General features: G+C 43.5%; 1 protein-coding gene and 1 long non-coding RNA gene across 2 annotated transcripts in view; both read left to right on the forward strand.

Moving 5' to 3' along the window:
• Positions 1–235: 235 nt before the first annotated feature.
• LRPAP1 (LDL receptor related protein associated protein 1) overlaps positions 236–24285 on the forward strand; it is a 44747-nt gene continuing 20697 nt past the window's right edge. The window contains exons 1-2 of the mRNA XM_069070649.1: positions 236–523; positions 14567–14711. Coding sequence (XP_068926750.1) covers positions 251–523; positions 14567–14711 — 418 coding nt within the window. The 5' untranslated portion in view covers positions 236–250. The remainder of the gene's footprint in view (positions 524–14566; positions 14712–24285) is intronic.
• LOC138148031 (uncharacterized) lies at positions 5873–13953 on the forward strand. Its single transcript, XR_011164969.1, has 2 exons — positions 5873–10108; positions 13587–13953. It is a non-coding gene; the product is annotated as an uncharacterized lncRNA (long non-coding RNA).

Raw genomic sequence — 24285 nt, forward strand, 5'->3', positions numbered from 1 at the left:
ATGGTCAAGCACCTATTTGTAGCTCCACCCCCACGGTGGTTACCATAGCTACTGCAGCCTTGGCGTCCCGCCCCTCGCTAGCTGATGCTTTGGTCACCTAGGCAACCTACCAGGCTCGGTGGCAGTGGAGGACACTATTCCGCTCGGCATCTTGGGTTATGTAGTTTCCCGGTGGCCTTCCTGTTTGTTGGTGACGTGGATTGAACTACCAGTCCCAGAGGGCTGCGCGCGCAGGGGCTCCCCGGTGGTCATGCCTGGGCGGTTCCTGGAGCGGAGCGTGGATTTAGAGGGAAGGAAGATGGCGGCGGCGTGGAGGCGTAGGATGCCGGCCTTGGCTGGGAAGTTGCCCCTGCGGCTGCTGCTGGTCCTGGGGCTGGGGTTGCTGTGGGCGCCATCGAGCAGCTGGGCGCACGGGGGCAAGTACTCGAGAGAGAAGAATGAGCCCGGAGCTCCCCCGAAACGCGAGCCCGGGACCGAGTTCCGGATGGAGAAGCTGAACCAGCTCTGGGAGAAGGCGAAGCGGGTGAGTCGGTTGGTTTGTAAGCATTTATTAAGCGCCAGCTACATTCCAGGCCCCATCCAAAGCGGCTGGGCCACCGAGGTGACCGCCGCCGTAACGTCGCAGGGCGTAGAGAGGGCGAGGGACCAGTCCAGGATCACCCAGCGAGGAGGAGAATCCGGACCTGAACCCTGGACAGGGCTCATAGGATCTAGTGGAGACCTTAGACATTCCCTAGCCCGTTTTACAGAGGAAGAAACTGAGGCTCAGAGAGGGAAATTACTTGCCCAAGGTCACACAGGCAATAGCAAAGACAGAACTGGAACCCAGGTCCAAGGGTCAAAAGCATTTAGAGCAGGAGGGGACCTTAAAACCCAACTCCCTCATTTTGCAGAAGTGGGAATTATCTCAGCGAAAGGAAGTGACTTTGCGGGAGGCCACACAGAGGGTGACAAGGGTAGGGCTTTTACCCAGGTCTTCTGACTATGTAACTGTAGTATGCTTTATACTGAGTCAGTCAGCGAGTCACTAAACATTAAGCGACTACTGTGTGCCAGGCACTGTGCCGAGTGCCAGTGGGAAGAGCCAGGAATTAAACACTTCAGACCTGCTTGCCATGCAGCTGAGACTTCTTGAGTTGTTTGGCCATCTTAGCTCCAGGACATGAACCCATCAGATGCAGGGGACCTTTTTTCATTCCTGTCCTCAGTCTCTTCTCAGCTTTTGGCTTTGTTGACCACTATCTAATCTCCACTTCAGAAACATCACATTCATCAAGTGTCCCCCCTGCCTCTTCATTGGCTCCTTCTCTTCCCAAAGGTCTGCCTCTTCTCTGTACTCTGTTCCTTCTCTCCTAACAGCGTTAATCCCTCTCAGATCTGTCTCTAGTCTGGACTCTCTTCTGAGCCCCTGAACTGCCCCACTGGACAGACTTCCCACCAGGACCTCAAATTCAGCACATGCCAAACCAAGCTGCTTATCTTATCCTTTAAAGCTGCTTCTCATTTAGACTTCACTGTTCTCTCTGCAGAACCACCATTTTATCCAGTTTCCCACGTCAAAACTTTGGAACTGTCTTTGACTCCTTCCTGTCCCTCACTTCTCATGTACGATTAAATCAAGTTTATTACATTCCTGTGATCAAACTGGCCCTTTCCTCTGTTACCAAGTCTGCCACTCTGGTACCACCCCCTCCTCCAGAAAGTCTTCTCTCCCTCTCCCCCCCCCCCCATCTTCTGGTGTTCTAGACCTTCTTTGTGCTTCTTTTGTTTACTCATCATGTATTGTGGCTTTCTGTAGGTTCGATCCAAGACTATGTCTTACCTAAACACAAAAGAATTCTGGAATGTCAGCTGGTGGGGCCCTAGACACCAGCTAGCCTAGCCGCTTATTCTAGAGATGTTGTGAACTGAGGTTCTCGGGCAGAAGACTTGCCTAAGGTCATACAGCCTGTTGCTGGCAGAGCTGGTCCCAGCTTTAGGGCTTCTCACTGAAAGAGCCCTGGATGCTTTGAAGAATGAGAGCAGCACAGGGCAGAGTCTGTGGAGTTTATAAGTAAAGGACTTTATTGTAAATAGAAGAGAGAAAGCAACAAAGATCAAAAGTTTGAATTTATATTGATGTGGGACCAAGATATAATCAATTGTGGAAAACCACAGAATCTCAGAGGTGAAAGGGACTCCAGAGGCTCCCTGGTACACCTTTTACCTGACTGAGGACGACCCATTCTATAACCACATGACCCAACAGGTCATCATCAGCTTTCTTGAAAACCTCTAGTTCTTGGTTACTAGAGTCTAATAAAAAGGGCGGACCCTCCCAGGGCCACCCGTTCCATTCAAACAATAGCACCTCTCCATTGTTCTTGATCTGGAGGCTTGTCGCAAGCTCTCTTGTGAGGCTGGCATTGCAAAGATTATTATTCCCCTTTTACCAATGAGAAAAGTAAGGCTCTGAGAAGTCAAAACTATGGTGTTTTGATGTCAGGAGAATCTTAACTACAAAGAAACCATAGGATCAAATGCAATCAGAAATAGGAAGGCATTTAAACTAGTTATGAGCTCATATTTATATACCCCTTTGCATGGGTAGTGTGCAAGTATTGCCACCGTTTTGTAGAGAGGAGAGGGGCCCACAGATGTGATCTCTGAAAGTCATGCGCAGCTGGCATAGGAGCTCAGAACTGGGGCTGGACATGACCCAGGGCTTCTGACTGCAAACTGAATGCCCTTCCTACTAAACTTATCACAGATCCAGCAGTGTGCCAGGTGTTGGTGGGGGAAGGGGGAAGAGACCACATAAATAGAGTTAGAGAAAGATACAAAGCAGTTCATAATCAAGCTCTGTGAGGTTCTGTGTTTGGGCCATAGAGGGGGGAATGTGAGCTGGGGCGGGGAGATTCTCGTTGGTCCTTGAAAGGCAGCCTGTATAAGCAGTGCTAAGTGAGAAGGCTGTGGCAGTTAGAGGGAAACCTTGAGAACAAAGGTAGAATCCTCCTTTGGGACCTTGTACTCAACACACTTGGCCCCTCTGGGCTGCACTTACCCTCCTTTGTGCAACTATGGATAAGCAAGATAGATTTGGGTCACAGTAAGGTGACCTTGTGCGGAGCTAATGATTACCTCAGATCCTAGCTCCTCAGTCAAAAATCCCAGGCTCCACTCTACAGTCATCTCTTACCCCATGCTCCCCACATGAAAGAATGAAAGAAATCATAGCATGGAAGAGCTGGGAGGGGCCTTAGGGACAGCTGCTGTGGGCACACCTTTCCTGATTCCTAGGCCAGTGAGCTTCTCATTGCTGTTCCTGCAGTGTGTCCCCGTATTCTTACTGAGATGGTTTTGAGGCTCAAATGAGATCACTGATGTCAAGCACTCTGCAAACTTTACAGCACTGTATAAACTCCAGTTATGGCTGTCATTCATTTACCCAGTTTCTCTTTTCTTCAGGCCCATTTAAACCCCACCTCTTCCATGAAGCCAGCTAAGACTACGTTGATTTCTCCTCTTTCTTAATATGATAGCAGTTTGTCATGCCGTGACTGGATGTGTCTTTTATAGATGAGATTATAGGGCACTTGGTGCCAGCAACTATACTTTATTCTGCTTTTCTATCCATCACACGCCCTCCATAATGGTGGGCAGAGCAGACTGGTAACTGGGCTTGAGGAGTCCAGCAGGCTTACCATGCTGAAAAGCCTTTGACTTTGTGGCTGGTGGTCAACACTGTGTCTGTCTTCTTAGCAACAGCTTTTCAGGTGAGGAATTATCTTAGCCAGAGATGCTTCTAAATCCATCTATCTGTCAGTCAATCAACAAGTATCTACTGAGAGCCTACTGTATGCCAGTCACTGTGATATAGGCCCTGGAGATACAAATACAGTCAGTGTATTGAGAAGTTTGGATTCCAGAGGGAGACAGAGAGGTACATAAATACACACAGAGTCAATTTAAAGAGAATTCATACAAGAGGGAAGCACTAATGGCTGCGAGGCTTCAGGAAAAGGTAGTGCTCTAGGTGCCGAGGTCTGTAGGGCTGGGAGGATCTACACTGTGGCATGCCAGCACCTAGCTTGGTCTTGGACACATTGAAAGTATTAATAGTAATGATTCATAGTATTCAAGGCCATGGTTCATTCTTGTATTTATTCAGCAACAATTTATTGAGACCTTTGTGCATTCCACTGTGGTTTTACTGTTTGTAGGGAAGGCCTTTGGGTATCACAACACATTTACAAAGCACCATTGCAGTATGGAGCGGAGGGCCCTGCTTCCAGAGGAGTTAAATTGAATGAAGTTAGCAACCAGCCACATGTACTGAATACCTGTTATGTGCAGGTATTATTCAATTAAACAAATATTGATTGAATATCAAATATTTTGGCTACATAATGAGAAGATGAGACTCATTAGAAAAGATCCGGATGTTGGGAAAGATTGAAGGCAGAAGGAAAAGGAGATGCCAGAAGATGAGATGGATAGATAGTGTCGTGGAAACGAGTGAATGAGTTTGGCCGGACTTTGGGAGATAGTGGAGGAGAGCAGGGCCTAGCATGCTGTGATCCATGGGGTCACAAAGATTCAGAGACAGCTGGCTGACTGAACAGTCCTGGGCTGTTGTGTACTTAGCCCTCTACTCAGCATTGTGGGTGGTATATGAGAAGATGACATGGTCACCTTGAGTTTACAGTCTGGTTGAAGAAACTGTACTTATAAAATCAGGATAATCCCAGGCAAAAAGTTGTAACATTTGGCAGAGCAACTTTACAGAATGTTCCGTGTATCTGCATCATACAGTAATAATGCAAGTAGTTTAAGTGTTGGGGGCATGAAGGGACTGATGGACTTGTCACTTGGATCTTTCTTTCCTTTGTGCTACCTTCATGGAATTTGGGGAATTCGATTCTTGTCGTGGTACTTAAGTACCCAAAGGATGAATGTAGTGCAGACATATTTAAAATGATTTTTTGTTTTATGGGACTAGGCCAGGAATTATTTGAGGTTTTAATTAGCACTACTACAGAATGCCATCATGGCTTCATAAATCATAGTTTTCACAAATAATTCTTTGCAACATTTGGGAGAAGGCAAAGTTCCTGATTTAAAGGATATCAAATGATTTAAATTAGTGACTTTTGCTCAGGATTCTGTGTTGCAAGCCTCATCCTCATTGGCTTAAGAGCTGGTGATTCAGCAGTATAGGGAAGAATAGTCATGATGATTTGTCATATTTCTGTAGTGCCTTACGGCTTATAGAGCCCTTTGCACACAACACCCTGCAAGGGGGACTCCATTTTACAAAGGGGAAAGCAATGATTGATGAGCAGTGATAGGAATTATTTGACTGTAGTCATGTAGCTGGCAGACTTGAGACTAGGGCCCAGGTTTTCAGAATCCAGTCCAGTGTCTCTTCCACTCAGACACCCTGTTTTTTCAAGAAGTAATGCCAAGCCAGAGCTTTTGCAATGCAATTCAGAGGTCTCCTATAGCATCTTTACATAGGTTCAGTTCATATATTTTGCCTTTAAGACTTATTTATTCTCCTTAGGTGATTTTAAATGGACTTTGCAGTAGCGATCCTTGTCTTAGTTTTAAGTATTAATTTTAAGATGTCTGGCAGCCTAAGGTAAAAGTAGCAATGCAGCAAGACCTGCTAAGGAATGCCCTGGATTTACCCTTGTCTACAGAACGTAGGGCCAAGAAGCACAAAGTCTCTTTGAGCATTTCTTATTTCTTATGCAGCTAATTAAAAAAATATTAAAGGACAACATGACATTGGAAGACATACTTGAAATCTCTCCACATAAAATGTGTGAAAGGTATAGATTTTCCTTTGCTGAGCATAAAGCTCCCCAGAGCAGTTGAGATTAATCTCAGAATGCTCTTTATTAAGCATTTCTGGTATCATAATTTGTTGACTCAATCATATGTTGATTCAGTTGTTCTTTTGTGTGGGATGTCATTATATTCCCATTTCACAGTTGAAAAATCTAAGCTAAATGGTCAGATAGCAAAAATAAGCCTGAGTCAGAAAATTAGAGACAGAACTTCAGTATTAAATTTGAGGACTGACGCACAGGCAGCTATGACCAGGTACTCAGATTAAGAAGACTCTCAGAGGGTCTGATGCAGTGTTCAGCAGTCATTTTTTTAGTCTTGTTCCTGTGTTGGGCTTGGTAAAAAGGGAAGATGCAATAGTTTAAGTGAAATGAAGATCCTGGCTGCAAGTTTATAGCTTCGTAAAGGGATGAGACACAAACAATAGGTAACTGGAATCCACTGTGTTCTAAATAAATGAAAAAGCATTTGTTAAACACTTGTTATGTGCTAAACAGTGGATTCATACAGAAAAGCAGAGTCAGCCCCTGCACTCAGGGAGCTCACATTTTAATGGGGGGAAAGACCATAGATAGGAATTCTGAGCTGCAAGTTAGATGGAAAGTTCCCAGAGTCCTCAGGGTACAGCAGCAAAGCGCATGGGAATCCATCCTCTTATGTCACTTCCACTGGTAGAACCAGATCCACTTCTGATTTTGGACCATTTGACAATTACAAGGACTTTGATATGAGAATTTCCTTTTACCTTGTGACTGCTGAGGAGTTGGGCTGCAGCCCCCCACAGAAGCATCTGTGAGGGTGCTGCACCCAGAGCTCTGGGGATCAGGCTTTAGGGCTCTCTCCACCTGGGTATGCAGAAAGGCGGTTTGCCTAGATGAGCACATGCTGCCTCCTATTTTCTCCCCCAGGGTGTTTTGCAGCTTCAGGTGGGTTGTCTCACCAGCCCTGGATAAGGGCATTAGAAAAGTGCCAACAGAATACAGTATTAGGGTAGAGAGGGAATCCTGAGAATCCAGGAAGGCTTCATGGAAAAGATGGCATCTTGGAGCATTTTTCATCAGCTTCAGAACTAGGAAGAGTGTTAGAGCCTTTGTGAGAAACGGAGGTCCAAAATGCTAGAGGAGTCTTTTTGGATGAACTGTAGGCACCTCTTAGAGTTGTCCAAAGGAAAAGCTCTTTTCCATTCTTGTTATTTTCATTTTTAATTTATAATTATAGAATGATAAAATGTTAAAGCTGGAAAAAACTTAAAGGTCATCCATCCTCAAAATGCTGATTCTCCAGATGTGGAATGTGAGATTCAGCTCACACAGCAATGTGAAGGTGAATCTAGGACCAGAATCCAGGTTTCCTAACCCCCCGTCCAGTGCCTTTCCACTCATCTCCCAAATAGTGACGATGCATGCCACTTATACTCAACACATTACCATGTGGCTCATCTGTTTGAAGAGTACCACATGCCCTTCCCACTCTAGAATTCAACAGTGCTGTGACTCTGGCAGTGGACAAGAGAGAATAGTGGAAAGTGAATGCTAGGACAGTACTCAGAATAACATCTTCTAAATAATATCAAGCAGCAGCTGGGTGGCCCAGTGGATAGAGCACTGGATCAGGGAGTAGGAAGATGAGTTCAAGTCCTAGGGACAAATCACTTAACCTCGCTCTCCCTCAGTTTCCTCATCTATAAAATGGGGATAATAATAGCAGCTACCTCCTGGAATTGTTTTGAGGATCATATGAGATAATATTTATAAAACACTTTGCAAACCTTAAAGTGCTATATCAATTCTAGATATCATCATCATCATTCTTTAGTAAAGAAAATACATAATGCATAGGAAGGCTGTTCCCCTCTCTCCATAGAATTAAATTGTGTTTTAAAGCCCTTATGGAAATTATACTGATGCACTTACAGTATTATAATATCTTGAGCTTAAAGAGACCTTAGAGATATCCACTGATAGAATTTGATGATTGAGGGGAAGAAATTTAACAGTCATTTTCGGAGGTGGGGGGGGGTTAATTTTTTTTTTCCTTTTACTACTTTATCCTAATAGTTACAGCTATTTTACTTTGTATTTAATGTTTGACGAACTCTTTTTACATTATCTTGTTTATATTAACTAGTTCTTTTAACTTCTAACATATTTTAACTTTTAATTAAGTAGAGGTAAGGAAAAAATGAATGAATGCTATACAGTTAAATTTTAACTATTTGAGAACTTTATCCTTTTGCATGTAACCAAAATGTTCTTAGTTATAAGAGGCAGTTATTATAATGTCTTTGCCAAGTAGCATAACTTTGTCATCTTTAAACTACCGTAGTTCTTTAATGATCATTTTCTGAGAAGTAAATCAGAGTGGGATTTTAAGATCAGTGTTAAGTTAAATTTTCTTTTTAAATCTCAGAAATGAGTGGTAGTATGTTATAATGGAAAAAAAAAAAACACCATACTAGGTGCTAGGAAACCAGAAGTTCCATTTCCAGCTTTACCACTAATTTATATGACCTTGGGCAGATCACTTGAACTCTTGAGACTTTGATGTGAAATGAAAAGATTGGGCTGGAGTCATGTAAGACTCTAAAATTCTTTAATTTCCATAAATGATGCCACATTAAGAGCAGTCTAGCTTCCAGGACACAGGAGATGACAGCACTGCTGTACTTTGTCTTGCTCAGACCAGTCTGTTTGATATGTTTCATGTTCTGAGTGTCACAGCTTAGTACAGGGACATGGAAGGACTGGAGTATGTCTAGGATGCTGCCTAGAAATTGTCACAGAAGATTGGTTGAATAATAAGAACTCATTCCCTTAACATTTCAAGGTTTGCAAAAGCACCTTCTTCATATCTTTGTGAGATAGTGCAGCTGTTATTATCCCTGTTTTATATGAGGAAACCAAGGCTCTGTGAGGTCCCTGACTTACTTATGATCCCACAACTAGTAAATATTTGAGGTGGTATTTGTACAAAGATCTTCTGGCTGACAGAAAGTGTTAGAAGAAATCAGAGTGGCATGGCAGACGGGAGAAGAAAGAGGCCTCTTGTAACTTAGGCAACAGGACAGTGAATCAATAAAAGTTAGATGGAACAGCTACCACCCACATTGGTGCCTAATGTAAATAAAGGACTTTGACAGTAATTATACAGTGGAAAGTCAGATAACCTGGACTCAGTCCTACCTGTGAAACTTTGGGCAAGTTACTTAACTTCCTGATCCTCAATTTCTTCAACTTTAAAATGAGGACATGGAACTAGATGGCCTCCAAGGTCCCTTCCAACCCTGAATTTGTGTGTAGGTAGCGTTGCAGGTGAGTCTCTTTCATACATGACTAATAATACATGCAAATGTAGTAAGTTAAGGATAGATGAGGAATACAGTATGGCTGTGAAGTAGCAGCATGAAATAAGGTTAAAAACGTAGATGATGTTAGCCCAGCAGGGAAAGCAGTGCCGCTGAAATACAAGGTTGAGAAGGAGTAGGTTGAGTTGTCCCGGAAGTCTCACAGTGTTTCTGCTTGGCTGAAGGCTAGAATCGATCGGCCTGAGTACTGAAGCTGTAGGGAGTCTTTCATTTAACTGATAGTGAAATCTCAATATTGAAACTTGCTTCTACCTCAGGGGCAGAGTTGAAGAGACAAAGATCTAGACAGAAATTGAGGAGAGTCTGGAGAAGATTGATTCTGAAGAAGACTTAGAGATGCTGTGATAGTTGTTCTTACAGATGTGAAAGTTATAGCATGGAAAAGAGATCAGACTTGTTCTTTTTGACTCTTTGGGGCCAACCAGAGCAGCAGTAATCAAAGAGACAAATTCAGGCTTGATAGAAGGAAGGACTTTCCAACATTTAGGGCTGTTCTCCAAGAGCAGAGAATAGGTAGTCTCTGGAGGCAGGGAGTTCCCTCTCACTGCCACACTGCAGTTAGTCAGATATGTCAAAGGAGGTGTTCTCTGGGGTTTTGGTCAGATTAAATAGCAGCCAAGGTCTCTTCCAGCTCCAGAATGTTCCAAAGGAAGATCCTGATGTTCAAAAGGAGGAGTGAAGTCATCCCCTTCTCCCTTTATGTTTCCCTAACGTCAGTGACCCTATCAGGAAAAGGCCTCCTCTGTAGCTCCTGAATGATCCTCCCTAGTGTAGGAGCTGGCTCTCGTCAGTGTTTGCCAGCCTCACAGCTGCTGCCTGCTTTGTTCCTCACGTCCTGGTAGATGAACTGCAGACTCCACTTCTCATGTCCAGAATTCACAAAACTAAATTGCATATGTAGGTCATCAGGTAAGATGTTATTTAATTACAGAGATGCTAATAAAAATAATTTTTTTAAACCCAGCATTTTTTTTTTCTAATATATGGGGAATTAGGATGAGAACAGGAAATTGAAATGAACTGGGCTTCCTTATTGCAAGTCTGTTTATCTGTCAAGGAACAAGATTTGGAGGCTTTTGCAAACCAGAATGAAAGTCATTTGAAGGCCCTATTGAGAGCCTGGATAGGTTTTATACTTGGCAACTCTGTCAGATTCAGCTTGACCCATTGCCCGTTTCCCGAGCCTGTGTTGCATTTTCCTGCCTAGGATAGCCCCTCTGCTGTACAAACCCTGCTTCTCTAAGGCCCAACCCAGGTTCTTCCTCCTCTAGCAAAACCGTTCCTGAAGATCCCATCTGCAGGTGACCTCTTTCCCCACTGAACTCAGATGCCTTTGAGCACTGCTCTTGCATTTCTCATGGAATAGCAGTGCAGTACCATTTAAGAGACCGAGATTTGGAGGCAGATGTTTACATCCTGGCATCATCCCTTACTGCTAGCCCAGTGACGTTCAGTGAGTTACTTCACCTCAGCCTCATGTTTCCTGTCTACAAAGTGGAGATGATACCTGTATTGCCTCCCTCATGGGGTTCCTGTGAGTATGAAATGAAAAAATAGATGCGACCTTGTTCCATAATCCTAAGAAGCCGTAGAAACATGAATAGGTCTTTTAAAAGTCAACAACAGCCCTTTATTCAGCACTCACAAAGCAACATTCGGTGCAGTACTAGGGAGACTACAAGGTTTATTTGTTCAGAGAGTGAGTGTCGGGGTGTAGAGGGCTAAGGCAGACACACAGCCAGCTCTGCCCTGAGCTCTGGGACATGCGGCCAGTGCACTAGAGAATTACGGAACGTGTGCCTGGAATTCACAGTGAGCAAGGACAAGGTTTGTGAGAGGAACGACATGGAGTTGAACTTTAAAACATTTCTGTAACTTGTGTGAGGCCTCAGAGTATGTTAGAGAAGGCAAGAAGTTAGTAAGAGGGTAAGAGCAGAGCAGCTAGGTGGCCCAGTGAACAGAGCACTGGCCCTGGAGGGTCCTGAGTTCAAATGCGGCATCAGACACTTCACACTTACTAGCCATGTGACCTTGGGCAAGTCACTTAACCCCAATTGCCCTTCCTTCCTCCCTCCAAAAAAAAGGGTAAGAGCCAATTTTACCCACCAGCTTCTTCCTTTCTTGAAGAACTTCAGTGTATCCCCTCTCTGAGTTTAAGGAGACCTCATTGAATCCTGGCAGCCCTCTCCTAAGGGGAGGAGAGCACTAAAGCATTGCTACAGCTAGCTAAATGAATTGCCTTTTAACCAGGATCATTTCAGTTTGGCCATTTAAATGTTGGTGAATGCTGACCAAGGCAGGATGGGCTAGATGCTGTTCACAGTAACTGACCAAGAGATCTAATGGCTTCTTAAGGTTGCTTCTAGTCAGGCAGTGAACCCATCATCAACACAAGAAAGGATGCCTGCCACAGTTGCTTTTAGCAGTAGGAAGTGCATCCTTATTCTCATTTACTGCTTTGTGTTGTTAGTGTTTTTCAGCTGTATATATTTTATCGCTCCAGCTAGATCTTAAATGCCAGAAGAGCAGGGAATTGTGTCTCCTGCCGCTTTTTATTCTTCCTAATGCATAGCTGTGCTTTCTGCATTGTAGATACTCAATAAATATTTATGCATTGATTCAGTCAGGTATCAGCTTTCCCTACTTCTGCAGAGGCGGCAGCAGCAGACGGCCCTCTGCAGATGGAGCAGGATGTGGAAGATCGAAGTGGGCAAATCCAGGGAAAATTGTTAATAGAGACAGGAAGTCTTGGTTGCTACAGACAAAAGGAAACCAAGATAAATCTCAGTTCTTGATTAAAAACAAAACAAAAATGTTTTCTCTATCTGCTTTGGTTTATTTAGAACAGAGATTTAGGATTGCACTGGCAATCACCAAAATATATTCATGAGTACAAACATAATGTCACATTGTTATCTTGGGCTTTATATAATGCTGTGCCACTCAGCATTCACAAAAATTGCTGCACCAGTAACTCAAGCATTTGCCTTGATACAAGAGCCATGCCTTTTTCAAGAAAAGAGCTGAGAGGCAGACTGGCCAGTGGCTGTGCTAAAAGGCCAAGGCTCAGCAAGCTCACCAGGAGGACTCCCAGTGTTCTAGATGTAGTCTTTCAAAGTAGAGGGAGACAATGACTGCATGTGCTATAGACGCCATATTGATCTTCATGCAGCCCTTGGGTGAGAAGGCTCCACAGTCTCCAGCAATGGAGAGGATCCCTGAAAGCTATCAACCAGGTGATCTCCAGCACATTCTGTGGCATTAAAATAAATACAAGACACAGTGACAAGCTAATATTTTATTATTTAATGGATTTATGCCATTATCAGGCATTGTAACAGTGGATACGAATGAAATGTGACATTTCTTTATTTTGCTACTCTCATAGACTTATGGGATTTAGAAGTCAAAGATCATCTGTCTCAACCCCTTATTTTTGCAGAAACTGAGGCCCAGGGAAATTATAGAATCATAGGTTTAGAGATGAAAAGAACCTAGAAATCCATTCATCCATCCTCCCTTACTTTACAGATAAGGAAACAGAGGCCTTGCTGAGGGTCACATAGAAGTAAGAGGCAGATCCAAGATTTGAAGCCAGGGCATCTTCCCCTCCATTCCAGTACTTCTTACATTGTACTGTGTGCCCTGTGAGGTACCTCTCAATGGCCCAGTTGTCACCTTGATCATTTGCTCTTTTCACTGTGCCTCGCCCCAATTTCGGCTTTGTTGTGTTTCAGTTGGGGACCATTTTGAGAACCCTATGTTAAAAACTGGCCTTTGAATGACTGGAGAGAACAGCAGGGCACAAACAGAAAGGGTCGGTGTTTTTAATGTGTCAGTACGATGATCATAATGGCCTGTGAAGTGTAGAAGACTAGATTAGTAACTTCTTCAGGAGAGGGAGTGATAATTCACTTCCCAAAGTGGAAAGAGCCATCAAAGACTCAGGGATTTAGAACTAGAGGAGATCTCAGAGGTCATGTGGTCTGAGACCCTCATCTTACAGATGAAGAAACTGAGACCACCTAGAGTTGCAGTGACTTGCCCAAGGTCTCAAGGACAGTAGGTAGCAAAGCCAGGTCTTCTGGCACCAGAGCCTGTGCTCTTCTGGGTTTAGCCCCAGAGGTAGAATCTGCAGCAAGGCTTCACAGTTGTACCCTCCTTCATTCACTGAGTAAATGCTTATGATCACTGTGGACATACAAAGCCAGTAGTCCCCTCAGAGAAGAAATGAGCCTTGTCACATTTCAGTACATCTCATCTGAACCACACCTGCACAAAGTCCTTCTGTGAGTGTCTGTATGCACCTGCAAGGTGGGAGGGATGAGACGCTGCTAAGCAACAGCAGGAAGAGAGACGTGTGCCAAATGGGCTTCTTGTCTTCTAGGAGCCAACAGGCTGTGAGGGAATTTGCCTCATCAGCAGTGGAGGAGAGCTGGAATTCATCCTTACCTGAGAAGAGCCAGGAACGTGAAGGAAGGGATCCTAGGCTTGCTGTGGAACAGGGAGCATGCACCCTCCCTTTAAAGACCACTGATTTTGTTGGGTAAACAAAACCCTTCCAGAGCCTTTCCTAGGCCTTCATCTTAAGAGCTGTTCCTCTGAGCTGAGCTCCCGTTGGTGCATAACTGTTTGGATGTTGTCGTTCCCTGGAGAGCAGGGACTGTCTTTTACCTTTCTCTGCATCCCCAGTGCTTAGCACAGTAGGACTGTGTCCATAGTAAGAGCTTAATAAATGCCAGGTAACTGACTAATCAGGAGCTATCACTATATGTACCCTCTTCCTCATTTCAAATGGAATGGAATCAAATTCAAGAAAGAGTCTGCTTCCTACATTTCTCTGATACAGCAGCCAGCTCAGCCTATATGTGAAGAGTTAGTAGTGACCTAGAAAATTAACAGCTAAATTGCCTTCTGCAAGTCAACAGAATTATTCCATACCAATAACTCTCCTTGAAAATGTTAGAAGAGAAGTTGTCCACTTGAACCCCATACTTGTGAATGTAGCCACACAGCCATCACTTTGGGGTGGGTCTGGAGATCTTCCCTAGAAGGCCAGCTTATCTGATGCTGTTAGTTTAGGATGTGAGGAGAGTTGTCAGATGGCATCTTTTCCAATATCCTGGTTTTATTTTCTATTACATATTTGTTTTGCTTCAACCACTACAGTGTCTAGGTGCTTTTGAATTGTATTGTCTGTGACAGTAAATTCATATTTTTCTTCTGATCTTTCAATATCTGTTATAAAATTTCATCCACTATCAATTTTCTCCCAAGCTAGCATAGTTTAGCAGCAGTGCCAAACATATTGCGTATCTGGTTGAACTACAGCTAGTTATCAAATCTTTCTGTGTTCTCATTTCACAGCTTCATTTTTCTCCCATAAAAATGTCAGAGCTCAATGTTGATCTGAAGATGCAAGAAAAGGATGAACTCAACTGGAAAAAAATGAAGGCTGAAGGACTAGATGATGATGGAGAAAAGGAAGCAAAACTTATCCGCAATTTCAATGGTACAAAGGGGTTTCTTAGGAGGAATGCACATCTTGCTGACCTGTTATTTCTAATTCAGAAAGTGCCACTGCTAGCCTCTCAGCTGCCTTCACAGGAGGAGTATGTCCAGACCTCCCTGTCCTCCATCCTAGTCAGAATATCGTCCCTGCTGTCTTTGCTTCTGGGCACCACAGTATCAGAAGAATGTTGTCTGTGCTCAGAGGGGATGAACAGGGGAGTCAGGGCTCTGGGAATCTTGTCATTAGGGGAACAGCTGGAGGCGTTTGAGATGGCTGATTTAGAGAAGAGAAAGATTAGCCATCTTCAGATAGTTGAAGGACTATAATGTGGAAATGAGGTTAGACTTATTCTGGGCCAGAACTGGGGCCAGTGGGCTGCAGTCAACCTGGACCTCTCTGTAAGAGCTGATTTTCAGTGTGAGCCCTTACACCCTAGAAGTCAGCGAACAATTACAAGTTGGGGTTTCATTTGTTGTTTTGTTTGTTGATTGTTTGGTTTTGAAAATGTGCTGTAGGTCTTTTTTTTTTTTTTGAGAGCCCTTTGTTAAGGCTTTACTAGCACTCCCTTGGCTAAGGCCCAATTGGTAAAAGTTCAAGTGCTCCAGTTTTAATCTCATTTATAAGGAAAAAAAAGTATCTCTTGTAATACATATTTACCTTTCTGACATCTGGATCAGTAGAATGGGTTGGCTTATCAGGTAGTAAAATTCCTGTCACTGGAGGCATTCCAGCTGGCTGGCTATGAGGGATACTATAAGAGAGGATCCCTGTGTGGGCAGGAAACCGAACTACATAACCTCAGACATCCATTCCAAAACTAAGCTTCTTTACTTTCTTCAGATGTGGTTAAACAATTGTCTACATGGGCCAATCCACCTTCCCACCCTCTTCTTGGCCACATTGTGCTAGCTAACTATACTGGCCTCTGGATAGGAAGCTTAGCTTCACAAACCACGAGTTAAGCAGTGGGCTGTTAACACCTACTGGTCACCATGGTCAGGATTTGGTTTGACCCTTGGCTTCCTGGCCAACAGAAGCTGGGCACACTTTAAGCCAGGAACAGCCTCAGATTACATCATCAGAAAACGTTAGCACTGACACATCTATGTGCCTCTGAAAGCATGATCATTGTTTTGTGAGCAGCATTGTTGAGTCCCAGAGAAGAGCATTTCTTGGTTAGAGGGGGTACAAAGGAGGAAGCCCTGCAGGGAAGGACCCAGAGAAGAGTGACTTCACGTGTCAAGGCACTTTTTGGTAGGAAGGAAAAAGTAAACTCACTGAATAATAAAGAGGACTCTGCACTTAGAGTAAGAAGACTCAAGTTTGAAATCCCAGTACTAAGAATGGCCACTTGGGCCTCTGTGGGCCTCAGTTTCATCATTTATAAAATCTGGATATTAATACTTGTTCTCCCTGTCCTATAAGGGGTTTATGAGAAAACCACTATAAAAGCCTATTATTATAAAATCACATAGTTGTAGAAAGGGACACGGGAGGTCAGGTGCCTAAGAATATATATTTGAGTGTGCTGGAAAGTCGTGGATGTTTAGATTTGAAAGCAAACTGAGAAATCCTAACAAAACCAAGAATTTCCTGTAATTTCCCTTAGAGCCAATGTTCTTGACCTTTTTGGCGTCATAAATGTCTTTGACAGTCTGGAAAAGCCTGTGGACCCCTGAGGCAGGTAGGTGGTGCAATAGCTAGGGCCTTGAGTCAGGAAGACCAGAGTTCTGGGGCCTCAGACACTTACTAGTTGTGTGATCCTGGGCAAGTCACCTCACCTTACCTCTCAGTTTCTTCATTTGTAAAATGGGTATAAAAATAGCACCTGCTTCCCAGGGCTGTCATAGGGACCAAGTAAGATGTTCATAAAGTACTTAGCATAGTAAGTGTTTAATAAATGCTTGTTTCCTTCCTTCTCAGAACAATGCTTTTGAGTGCTTAAAATAAAATATCGGATCATAAAGGGGATTGAGTATATTGATATAAAGATACAATTTTTGTTCCCATCTAGGTCAATTGAGCCAATGAAATTTATTGCTGGAAGTCACCCCTGCCTAGAGCTAGTAATACTTCTACTGAGCAAATCTAGTGATAAGAAGCTCATTTCATGAAAAAGTCTCCTGTTTTCTGACACTTCTAATTGTAAGGAAACTCTGAAGGGGCTGAGCTACGTCAGTAATTCCTGAACGTTTTTTATGTTCAGTAAGTGCGGTTTCCTCATTGTGAGGGACCGTGACACTGATGATGTTTTGGGAGGGTTGGGAGACTCAGGCACTTTTCCCTTAAAAAACAGCAGCCATTTTTGTTGAGTCCTTTGCAAATTGACATGTTTTGAAGTTAGTGCATATATGTAGTAAGCAGGTTTTATTTATTCTGTGATTATACTTGGCATGCACTATGTTCTAGGTGAAAGTTATATTAAATGTCACTGGGTCAAGTAAAGGGAGACCCTGATTATCTGGACAGGTGTACTTGCAGTGAAGCTAGTTGTACAGTCTGGCCCCTTTGCCCAAGGCATGTGTTACACTTTGGCGGGGAGGGAGGGAACACAGACTGCCCTTTTGAAACACTTTTAGAGGAATCCCTTGTCTTATAGTAGGTTGTAAAGGGAGCAGAGCCAAAAGAAAGATTGCCCCTTTCTCCCCTTTAGGGGCACATCCAGCTATAGCTTTCCCTTGGATTCAGTTTCTTATTCAGTTACTGGATTCAGTAAAACAGTGATGATAATGCCTGTAGTGCCTGCCTCAGGAATGTTGTAAAGAACCAATGAATATGTGCAAAGAAGTTTATAAAACCTTAAAATTAATTATTATGAGTCAGAGAATGTTAGGCTATATATCTCCTCATCTTACAGTGTACATTTATTTGATTTTTTTTTAACATGAGTGCAGGACTTTACATTTATCACTATAAAATTTGATTGTTATATGTAGCCATCTTGTGAATATCCTTTCAAGACTGTGAGGATCTTGTGGGATCCTGATCCATTTTTAGCTGTTGGTTGTTACATAAACAGTTGATAAGGGATAAGCATGTCATCTGTGATTTCAAGTTGTCAAAGTATTGAACAGAAGAGGGCCAAGGACAGCTCTGTGACATGCTGCCAGAGACAGCCCCCTTCCAGATTAATGCCATCAGTATCATCATCAGTACTTTTGGGTTCTGGTCCCATGGCCAGTTAGGAATTCGCTCAACTGTAGCAGTGATTACTGACATAATAATGCTTTATGGTTTGTAAACCAGTTTTTTTTCCAACAACCTATGAGGAAGATAGTACAAATTTAATCTTCATCTTGTAGTTAAGGCAACTGATGTTCAGAGGTGAAATGCTTGTCCACACTTAGAGTTCCAAAGTATCAGAAGCAAGATTCACACTGAGGTCCACTACCTCTAAGTTCATTGTGTTTTCCAATGACCTGGCTTTCCTCTAGTACCACCCAGCTTACATGTCTCATACACAAGGATGCAATGAAAAGATATTAAGTGCCTTTGGGAAGCCCTTTTATCTATAGAAAAAGTTCATAACCTGGAACCAGAACTTTTTTTTTTTTTTCAAAAATATTATTCTGAGGATAGTATTTTCATAGACTTCTCCAAACTATGAGAGGATGAGGAGGTGTCTATGACATAAAAAAAGATTAGGAACCTGTGTATATAGCATACCTTTCCATTGCCACAAGATCTTCCAATTTTGATAGACCTATGAGATCATATTTGCCTATTATATTAAAATCTCAAGTTCATTTTGTATAATACCCAGGTCCTATGTCTTGCCATGTGGCTATAAAATATTATTTCTGACACTCTTCAAAGTCCTTCCATCCTGTGAATTATTGGCCATATACCTGTTGTTTCCACATTATACTTAATCTTTTCTGGGCATTTTTCTCCTTTGCCCTCCATTTCCAATTTAAACTCATCTTGATCAAATCTCTAGCCCCCTTTTTCTTCCTGTTCTTCATGAAGTATCTTCTCTTCCTAGCCAAGAGTTCATCACTGGGATTAAGCCATTTTCAAGGAAAATAATAGCTTATTCTTTGGCATCATTTACATAACCAACTTTTTTTCTGCCCTTTGTCTTCCAAAAAGTCTCTCATTTAGAAGATTGAAAATCATCAAAAATCCCTAGGTTAATTTCCCAAGTATGTACATTAAAAATGACGTTTTCTTCAGATAGGAAATAAGTTTGTTCTGTATTCCTCTTCTTCATATCATGATACCTTGCAGGGTTTTGTACACTGGCCTACTAAGAAATTGTGACTTCTCAAAGGAGTTTATTTTGATACAGTTCAGCAAATTCAATTTGGCAAACATCTGTTAAGAGTCTGCTATGTGCAGAGCTCTGCAAGACTAACAGTCTGGTGGGGCATAACAGATAGATAAGCAGAATACACAATAATACATAATAAGTACATTAGACACACAGAACAAGTGCTGGGTTAGGGCCAAGACCACCTGTGCCTCCCCCAGGGAACGCCCTTCCTTCTTCACGTTTGTCACAGTGCGCTGTCTTGACCTCTCCATTGCCTCCTTAATCCCCCACGTAGATCATACGTATTTGTGTACATGTCATTGTGTTCCAGTGACAGTTCAGTTCAGATGGAACTCAGAATCCACATGTGGGGGAGTCTGGAAGGTGGTGTTTGTGAGCAGGACTCCTCGGATGCCTCTCCTGGCAGATCTGTTCTAGGGGATACAAGGTAAATCCTCCCACCACTCCATCTTAAGCCACAAGTGCTATCCAACCGAGCTGATGACTCTGGTAACAGCTAGCTAATGACTCTGACGCTGTATTTGCTACTGATATTAAAATCTCAATTTCAGTTTGATTAAATGCCCTAATTATGTGTATCATCTATCACACTCCCTATCGTCTGTAGTTCTGAAATAGATTGTTTTATTGAGCTTGTTTTCCACCATGTTTAACAACTTAATAAAGGAGGCCCACAAAACAGCCAAGTCAAAGCAGCGACAGGGCAACCGACAGATGAAATGAACAAAACCGAAAACAATTTACTCTAAAACCAAAGGAGGATGTTTCCAGTGGGCACAACGAAGGGGCAAGAACTATCTGGTTAACTTCTCCATTACCCATTAGGAAATCTGCACATCCTGGAGAAGCACTGCACAGAGGGAGGAGGAAACTTGGCCAAGAGCTTAACCACCATTCACACTTGGCGGTCAATGAGGGCTACAGGTCCAAGCTTTCTCTGGGGTCAGTCTGGAGAGGGAGCAAGAGAGAAGGAGGGTATTGAGAGTTATTCAGGGCAGCATCATATTACAGAAATCATTGGCTTAGAAGGCCTGGCATTGAATCTTTGGTTTGGGGTTTGCCACTTACTGGCTGGCCGTGACAGTGTGACACTGGCCACACCTCAGCTTCTTCATAAAAGGAGCAAGGACCAGGCCAGCTCTAAGCTCCCCTACAATTTTAAGTCCTTTGATGCTGTAATATTAAAAGTCTCCAATAGCCCAAATGTATTAGATAATATTGTAACCCAAGACATAGCTTGCAAGAGGATACTTTAGGGGAAAGAGAAAACACCATGACTGACACTCAGTTGGCTGGAAGATATCATTCAAGCCTTTTCTGATGTACTGAAGCAAAAGGAAGTGAGGACAATAAGTGTTTATTGATTCGTGAGGCATTGTAGTAGAAAGAATGCTAGCCAAAAGTCAAAAGGGACCTGGATCCCAAACATACTTCCAACTCTCAGGAGTGGTGTGAATATCACATCTTTGAGCCTCAAGTTTATTTTTGGTATCCCCAGTAGAGTGCCTGGCATACAGTTGGTGCTTAATAGATGCTTGTTGGCTGATGGCTTCTTGGAATCTTTGCTATAGGGTATTAGCAACAAATAAGCAGGCTTTATGGATGGTGACATCTCCAGATGTTTGTAGCAGATGTACTGGGTGCATCAAGCCCTGCCATACTGCATTGGCTCTCAGAAGAGATCCGTGACTACTCAGGAGTATCGCCTAAGGGTCCACGAAGGGGGAAGTCATTGAACAAAGATCCCTGTCATCCAGATTATGACATGGAGTTAGACCGAGAGTGTGTGTGTGTGTGTGTGTGTGTGTGTGTGATGTATCTAGATGTCAGGATGTCTTGGAAAATGAGGCAGTCTTAGAATTAAACAGGAGAAGAGCTGGCTTGCTTTCAAGAAGCTGTAATATGCCTCTCCTTTCCCTCCTCTGACTTCTAGACCCTCTGCAATCTTGCTTCCATCACATCATTCAGTTGAAACCACCCTTTCCACATTTACCGTTTATCTCTAATTGCTAAATCTAATGGTCTTTTTTTTCCAATCCTAAACCTTTTTTATCTTTCTGTAGCCTTTGACAACAGTTCTCTCCATCTCCTGGACACTATTTCAACACTGTGGTTCCTAATGCTGTTTTCTCCTGGTTCTCCTAACTGTCTGACCATGCTTTCTCACTCTCCTTTGCTGGATTTTCATCCAGGCCTTATCCTCTATCCATACGTGTCTCCCAAGAGTCTGTCTTGGGCCCTTCTCCTTTCTCTTTGTGTCAGGGGTTCTTAACCTGGGGTCTGTGAACTTTTTAAGAAATACAGTTTCATGACTATACTTCAGTATGATTTGTTGTTAGGTTTGGGGGGGAGGGGGATTGGTACTTCTTTGTTTTTTATTTTATGCATTTTTTAAAATTTGAAGAAAAGAGGCGGCCAGGTAGCACAGCGAGTAAGAGCACCGGCCCCAGAGTTGGGATGACCTGGGATCGAATCCGGGCTCAGACACTTAGCACCACACCCAGAAACACCTGGCCGTGTAACCTTGAGCAAGTTACTTAACCCCAATTGCTTAAAAAAAAATTCGAAGAAAGGTTTCATAGGCTTCTCCAGACTGCTAGAGGGAGTCCATGAGATTAAAAAAGAAAAAGGTTTAAGAATCCCTACTCTATGTAGTCCCACATCCCAAACTGGATGTCCTTTTAGCATTTAAACTCAGCATGTCCGAAACAGAACTCATCTTTCCCCCAAAGCTTCTGGTCTTCCCCGCTTTCCAGTTCTATTGAGTGTCTTCCAGAGACTCAGGCTGGCAACCTGAGTACAGTCCTCCCCTCCCACACCGCACACATCCAGCCTCTTGCCAAGTCTTGTCATCTCTGCCATCACAGTGTCTCTCCGGTGATATCCCCTGATCTCCTCTCACCTCCTGCTGAGGCTATCACAGTGGCCTTCTAGCTGATCTCATCGTCTTCAGTTTTCTGCCCATGCCAGTGTAGCCTCCACTGGCTGCCAGGGGAACTTTCCTAAAGCACAGGTCTGACCGTGTCGGGCTCCCTCCTCATTAGGCTCCAGGGGCTGTTACTTTCAGGGTCAGGTATGAAGTTCCCCACTTGGCATTTGCTGATGTGCACCACCTGGCTCCTTCCAGTCTTTCCAGGCTCCTTGCAGGCTGCAGTCTGGCTCCTCTGACCAGCTTGCTGTGCTCTTCTGTCCTCCCCATCTCAGGGCCTTCACCCTGGCTATCTGCCAGGCCTCACCTTTAACTCCCTGGACTCCCTTTAAGACTCTCTCTGATCCCAGCTTCCGCAGGCATGTGGGGAGAGGAGCCCAAGACAGAAAGACTCAGACAAGGATTCTGAGCAGCAGGACCAAAAATATATCAGTCCATAGACATCCCTCTGCCTCCGTCCTGGAGCTTTTCTGTGTTACTCATAAGGGCAGGAGCCAGTGCAGATGAAGGTAAGTGAGGGAGCCAATGGAAGGGCAGTTTAATAGATTAAAGGAGACAAACTAAAGATGCTGCTGAGGGGAGGATTGGTCATAGGAGCATATCTTTAGAGCCAGAAGGAACCTTGGAGGTCTTAGTGCAGTCCCCAGATTTTATGCAAGAGGAACCAGGCCCTGAGTTTAGGGACTTACTTGCTCGATGTTACACTAGTAAGTTGCACAGCAGAGATTTGAAACGGTGCCCTGTGACTGAAAAGCAAGTGTTCTCTCCAGTACAGTGTAGCTTCTCAAGACTGAGAGGAGAGGGGGGCAGGCAGGATTGAGTACAAAGGACTCTTCTGACTCAAAGAGAAACAGGATGCACATAGAAGCACATACTTTGATGTGATCAGAATCCTTGCCCAAGGAATCCCATCCCATTTTTGGACAGTCTGGACTGCTAGGGAGTTTTTCCTTATGTTAAACTGAAATCCATCTTTAACTTACCCTTTGGCACTGCCTCTGCCCTCCAGGGCCAAAGAGAACAAATGTAAACTCCCTTCCCTGTGACGATCTTTGAATTATTAGAAAGTGGCCAGCTCCTGTTGCCCTTCCAAGGTGGAGAAAAGGAAAGCTCTTGCTGACTTCAGTCTTTACAATGAAGTAAAAGGCAAAGTCATCTGCCTAGGATGTGTGTGGAGTGGTCATTATAACAGCAGCAGTGGCAGCATGTGTGCCAGAAAATCAACAAAGCCGTGAGGAAAAGGATTGCTAAGTGCTACTGAGGTGAGGTAGCAAGAATTTCTCTTCATCCAGGTCAGCTCTACTCATGACTTTCTCCATCTGTGTTCTATGGCTCAAGCAGGTATGGAGAAATAAAATTACCAAAGCCATTCAGGGCTGGAAGATAAACTGACAGGTTTAGAGGGAAGCGTGGAAACCATAGTTACAGGCTAGGATAACACTGAAATGTCTAGAAGTCAGAAGAAACCAATAAGTTGATATCAAAGTGATTGGGAGAAAAGTTTACTGAGAGAGAAGCCTGCAAACATCTTTATAAAGGAAGTCGTAGCAGTACCGTAGTATGGAAGACTAGTCATCAGGTTTCTGCTGAAACTTTTAACCTTAACAAGTTAAGATATTTGAACTGAAGGTGGGTTGGAGCCAAGATGGCAAAGTAAAAGCAGGGACCTGCTTGAGCTCTCCCCCAAACCCCTCCAAATACCTGTAAAAAATGACTCCATAAACAAATTCTAGAGCTGCAGAACCCGCAAAATGGAGAGCGAAACAAATCTCTAGCCCAAGAAATTAAGATATATGAGGCCGTTTTACAAGAGCAAGACGACCTGCCCACCGCTTCCCCTTTGACCTTCCACTGGCATTTGCTCCTTTTCACTTCCCACTTTTTGTGGGCTCAGCATCTGCTCTCCTTTCCACGGCACTGCCTTCCCCCAAACCTCTCTATCCCTGCTTTCCCTCGGACCAGTCAAGTCGATTTGGTTTGACTCAGAACATTTTTTGGGCACCTGCCTACCTCTAGCCATATAATGCACTTATGGACAGATTCCCATTTATTCTTAGGCGTGTCCTTGGCCATGCCCTCTACCTTCGTTGAACTTCTTAAATACTGCTTAGTTTGATGCAGAAATAACAGTAGGCAAAATGAGTTTGTGAAACTTCTTTTATATAGAAGTATTTCTTAGCCACAGGCAGTCCTGTACCTACCGCCAGCCATCATCTGTGCAAGGGTACAAGTCAGGCTTCTAAATGTTCACAATAGAATGTCAGCCCTCCCTCCCTCCCATATGGCTGGTCACTGAAGTACCTGGATTCCTCTTTAATCAACAACACACACAGAATGTCAGCTCTTTGGGCACCCCTCAGCTAATTCAA

This window comes from Petaurus breviceps, unplaced genomic scaffold (genome assembly GCF_028583685.1).
Source record: "Petaurus breviceps papuanus isolate PSGF00001 unplaced genomic scaffold, PetGlider_PUasm1.0 140, whole genome shotgun sequence".
NCBI lineage: Eukaryota > Metazoa > Chordata > Mammalia > Diprotodontia > Petauridae > Petaurus > Petaurus breviceps.